Here is a 5359-nt window from a genome sequence, read left to right as displayed (position 1 = left end):
CAGCAAGAGTAAGAAATTGTTACAGAGAGAGAGATATATATATATATATATATATATATATATATATATATATATATATATATATATATATATGTATATATATATATATATATATATATATATATATACATATATATATATATATATATATAGTCTGCTCTGCTGAACTATGCTGGGCTTGACCCAAAGATCAGGTGTCTGACTGTACCTCTCTGGGTCTTCCACCTGGATTCAGAGCCAGATTGTTGGCAAAGTCCGGCGAATGAGACGCAGAGACGTTATCATGACCGCACTGGTAGTGGCCCTCGCTTGTGGTCCGGCGTCTGCCTGTCTCCTGCGTCACCTCTGGGGTCATTCCTCTGGAACGAACTCCTGAAACCCACCAAGATATTCACTGCAGAACTCAGGACATGCTTTCTAGAAAAGCTTGTTTTGCAACTTGTTAAGCCACAAGCAAACAATCCACACCTAACTCTGGTAGAACCAAGCTCAAATTCTTGATTAGAATTTTAATGGGCAAAAAGAAGGGAGTCGAAAGTAAAACTACATGATTGGGAAAAATAAATAAGCGAGGCAGGAAAAATACATCAACGACATGAGAAAATTAAAAGTGAGGGAAAAATGGACAAACCAGAGAAGGAATAGGAGCGATGGCGGTCAGATTGTTGGGATGTCATGCTTTCACTGATGCCCCGAATACGAGCGTTGTACTCTGTTCCAGGGGAGGAAAGTCAGGTGATGGAGGGGAAGCAGCAGGTGGAGGAGGAAGAGGGTGAGGAAGGTGCAGAGGAAGATGCAATGACAGCAAAAGGTTTTCCACGAAGATGGATTAAACAAAAAAAAAAAAAAGAAGAATCAAATATGGAAATAAGCAAGGAAACCCTTCCTCCACTAGGAGGCACCAGAGAGCTTATTTAAATGACAGTGCATTCTGAATGCAGATAATGAATGGAAGTTCTTGCATGCTTGGCTATTCTTATTCTTCTTCCCATCTCTGCTGTCACCAGCTTTACTTCATTTCAGCTGCAGAGCTAATTTTATGTGGCTAGGTCAGAACTGCGGTACAGAACGCCACCGTGGATCTGTAATACAAACTGCTGAAAGCTGCGCTGCTCACGTTCTGGTACACACAACGTGAGTCTTCTTTGCGTTTCTGTCAGCACTTTGGAAGCAGTCAGGTAACAGTTGTATCATTTTAGTGACATAATGCGGAGTCCTGCACTATTCACATGTCCTGTTTTTAAGATTATCAACCATTTTTACAAGTAAACATAAATTAAAACATCTTACAAAAAAGAAGCTTGCACTTATACACTAAAACATCAGTGTAAATACATTGTAAATACCTCAGGTAAACTCTAAGAAGGAAAGAGAAATTAAATGTAAGACTGAATCCTGAACTGTAAAATTCTCTATATTTTAAGATATCATAAGAAAGTTAAGGTATTTCAGTCATGCCAATCAAAAACTAAAACAAAGTACACACAAAGTTATATATTTTAATTATTATTATTTTTATTCCCTAGGGGTTAGACTTAGTAAAAACCCATATTTAAGTTTCTCCGAACATCAAAATTGTTTCAGTTCATCAAAATGAACACAGGGCCGCAAAGAATTCTGTAATAAGAAAACTTTTTTAATGGGTTTTAGGGAATAATCACAATGTTCTGTCTTTCCTTTAGTTATATCATATAAATATTGTAATAATCAGAAAATCAACAGGAATAAACACTTGAAATAAATCATTCCATTTGTAGTGAATTGATCATTTCAACAACTAACATAAAACCTGAATACCTTACCAGCGATACGGTGAGCAACCAGGCCTTCCAAGTTCAGAGTCTCCTCCTCTGCATCTTGCTCTCTTGGCAAGGGAGAAGAAGACATTTCCTTGGGTTGGGGGGTGAGCGCAGGAAGAGGAGAAGAAGAGGTGCTGTGTCCTGGGTAAGGAGATGGCCCCTGTAGGTCTGGGGAGTGTGAAACTCTGCTTGTTGAGTTTATTAATTTCTGGGGAGACTGCTGGTTGACATTAGCAGAAGTATCAATGGGACAATGATGGGCTGCTTGGCGTGTATGGAGGTAGGGCTCAGGAGTGTGTGTTGGGGTGGTGTTCTGGTATGGGTAACCAGTGTTGGACCTTTGGGGTGAGTACGTTGGAGACTCCGTGACGGGACTCTGGTTTGGCACTGCTGGGACCCTCCCAGGTTGCCGCTGATGATAGGTGCTGTTCATTGACCCTGGGTTGTTGTAGCCATGGATGGCAGAGTCCCCTTGGTAGGATGGCCTAGCCAGGGTCTGGGAGAATGGTATCTGGGATGAACTGAGGGTGTTATCTCCAGGTGGTGCACTGTGGGACTTACACATGTGTGAGTTGATTGGATCTAGATCAAGCATTAGCATGTTTAGTGCTTCTATGGACTGTTCAATGTCTCGCTGTGAGGCAGAAGTTGGGAAATGAGGGAGGCTGTGGGTTGACTGAGGAGGAGGCCCAAAGGGATCATCTGGAAGACTATGCTGGTGCCAGTGGTTAAGACCTCTTTGAACTGCCTCTCGACTACTGGTACTCCTCTCAGGGGCTTTGGGCATCATTTTAGGGTTGGTCTCAGGGCTACTGGGTGGCTGATTTCCAAAGGACTGTGAACGGTACATTCCTCCTCCATTTTGGTAGTTGTTATAACCCACCTGCAGTGATGGTGAATCTACAGACCTCTCCTGCATTGCTGTAGGAGTTTGGACTCCATGCACAGGCATTTCGTTCAGCTTTTCCCCAAGAACGTTTCTCTCAAGGTATGGGCCGTCGTTCTGGCCACCAACAGGTGTCTGTGATTGGTAGTAGAGGCTCGCTGGTGTTGCCTGACCCTCTAAAGATGAGAGTGTACCCAAGCTATCAACGCTGTTGCCCTCTTGACTATTAGGAAGCTCGTCATCAAGGATATCAGTTTCACGCTCCTCTGTTGAGGGTGCCCTAAGAATCCTGGTATGGCCCCCGTTGACATGCACCTGCGCTGGAACCAGGTGTCGAACCCCTCCTCCTGGACTTGTAGATGTGGACAAGTAAGCCTGGCGCTGAGTTGGTGGCTCAAGGCCACTAAGAAGCTGGTCTAGTTCTCGTTTCTCCTGGGGGCTAAGTGTTGGGTGGGCTGTTGTTGAGTTGCTGTGACCTGCAGCTGTGTGCAGGGAATGGCTGTGCTCGTCAGTGCGATCAGTCTTGATTGATGCAGTAGAGTTGCCTGAGTCACTGCTCACAGAAAGGGTATGATCTACGGCAGGAAGGGAGGTGTGACCTGCCACTGGAAGGGACTGCTCAGTCTTTTGGAGGTGATGGTTAGATTGCTGCAATGAGCCCTCTGTATTTGTCAAGGGGTTTTCACGGACTGGAAGGCCATTAATGGAAACAACTCCCTCCAGGGAGTCTTTCTTTCGGACCCGGGCATAAAGACTTCCATCAAGCGGACCTTGAGTATGACCAACGTCTGAAAGGACAAAAAGGAGAAAATCATATGTAAAGTAGACGTCAAGGACAAGTACAATTTTATTCAAGAAGTGATACATTTGCTCTAACCAGAAGCATAGTGGCCACCCTTTGCATCCAACTTTTGCAATCCAAAGGTTCTGCATGTGTCCTCTCTACCAGCAACACAACCTCTTCAGCTCTATTAATAGCCAATTTGTAGTTCTAAAGCTTCTGTCATGTTGCGTCAGCACAGGCCCATAGGGACCAACATGAAACAACTAGGATCCAGCCCTACAAATGGAAACATTTTAAACAGTGCCAGCTTGAATGCCTGGAGATGAACTTGGAGAGGAGAAGCAATCTTCCTCAGGTTGACTTCTGGCTGCTAAAATGTCAAACTGGTTACAAACATTTTGGAGAACATTTTACTTTCTGCTGCATTTGACTAGTTATTGGCTTGGGAATACAGATCAATTACCAAATATATTTTTGATCTAGGTTACATTTCCAAAAGGTAAAACTCAGTTTATCAGAAATTCCATATTACTGTTAACTTAAAGAACCATATTGATATAATTAAAAACTAAACCAAAGTTGGCTTCAATAATACAAGTTGCATTTACAAAGTGATAGAAAATATTAATGACACTGGCTCATATGTGGGATGTTCCAGATTGAGTGACCCCGTCTGGGGCCAGATGGTGGATCGCTCGGACTGTAGCTATTTCAAAACCCATGTCAACAACAAGTTCTTGGATGCAGTAGCAACAAAAATAAGCGGCACGAGAGGAGGCTGTAAACACAGTTTGTCCCTGTGGTTGCACTACATGTTAACACATTATGAAAATATAAACGTAGGTTTAGATTACAATTTCTCTAGGAATAGTCGGGTTTGGTCCACCACATAAAGCACTAATTACAACCAGAACGAACATTCATTATAAAAATCAGTTTACTTTTAGAATCTAAAAACAAAATCACAACAATGCTATGCCGTAGTAATAAACTCAACAGAAACCTCCTTCTTACCTGCACTAGGAGAATTTTTAGATCAATGTATAATCCAAGAATATTTCCTCATCTTGAGGCAGACTCGATCATTCGGCTCAGACGAACAAGACTTTCTCCCTCCGTCCTGAGTCACAACCTAACATCGTCTAACATGTGCTCCACTGTAGTGAGGTGGAACTCTACCACTGAAGCTGCCAGGAGGGGTGAGCTGGCACTCGGATGATTTCTTACTGTTCCCGGCAGCTGGGGAGGGGACTCCACCACCGTAACCACATCCAACATTACCCAGCTGTCCGGGAAGATATGCTGTTTCGGAAAAACAGTAGGAACACCAATGCCATTGGGGGTTCCCTGTACCACGTGTCAATAAAGTCCTACTCATTTAATGCTTGCCGTTTTTCTTTACATTTAAAATATTTTTCAAGGCATAAAAGTTTGGTATTTTGTTAAATTTATGTGTAAGCTGTATTCTCCACTATGTAACCTCTTTGGCTCTGCCTCCAGCTGCTTCTGTACTTTAACAGGAGAGGCAGTGTCCTTGTTCTTGTTTATAGAAAATGATCTTTAAAAGCTCAGTGGCAAAAAAATGACTCAACTTAACTAGGGCTGGGCAGATCAAGAAACGCAACAAAAAATATCACAACAGAATGACAGCTGGGAATAGAAACTGTTGAGTAGAGCTGGTGCAATGAAGCAGTAATTATATTTTTTTTATTATAGTTATATATATATATGTTTACAATTCAGGAAAGACAGGTAAGAAGTTCTCTTCTGGTTTATCTGTTCTGCAAAGGTTAGTTTGTGGGAAACATGTTTTGTCATGGCTTAAAATAGTGTTTTGCTCACCTGACTGGAATAAGTGGGTAATATAAAACATACATATATATATATATA

At 42.2% G+C, this 5359-nt stretch overlaps 1 protein-coding gene across 5 annotated transcripts in view; it reads right to left on the bottom strand.

Annotated features, from left to right (window-relative positions):
• The window catches only part of LOC106956839 (tensin-like), a 79052-nt gene that overhangs the window by 12210 nt on the left and 61483 nt on the right, over positions 1-5359 (bottom strand). For 4 of the 5 annotated variants that reach the window (XM_015047903.1, XM_015047904.1, XM_015047905.1 and 1 more), the window contains 3 exons: positions 1803-3473; positions 632-712; positions 209-372 (listed from right to left, as the gene is read on the bottom strand). In XM_015047903.1, coding sequence (XP_014903389.1) covers positions 209-372; positions 632-712; positions 1803-3473 — 1916 coding nt within the window. The remainder of the gene's footprint in view (positions 1-208; positions 373-631; positions 713-1802; positions 3474-5359) is intronic. The other variant, XM_015047906.1, reaches the window with a different exon arrangement.

Source organism: Poecilia latipinna, unplaced genomic scaffold (assembly GCF_001443285.1).
Source record: "Poecilia latipinna isolate Pla-1442-1.1 unplaced genomic scaffold, P_latipinna-1.0 Scaffold847, whole genome shotgun sequence".
Taxonomy (NCBI): domain Eukaryota; kingdom Metazoa; phylum Chordata; class Actinopteri; order Cyprinodontiformes; family Poeciliidae; genus Poecilia; species Poecilia latipinna.
This window is presented reverse-complemented; position numbering and strand designations above follow the sequence as displayed.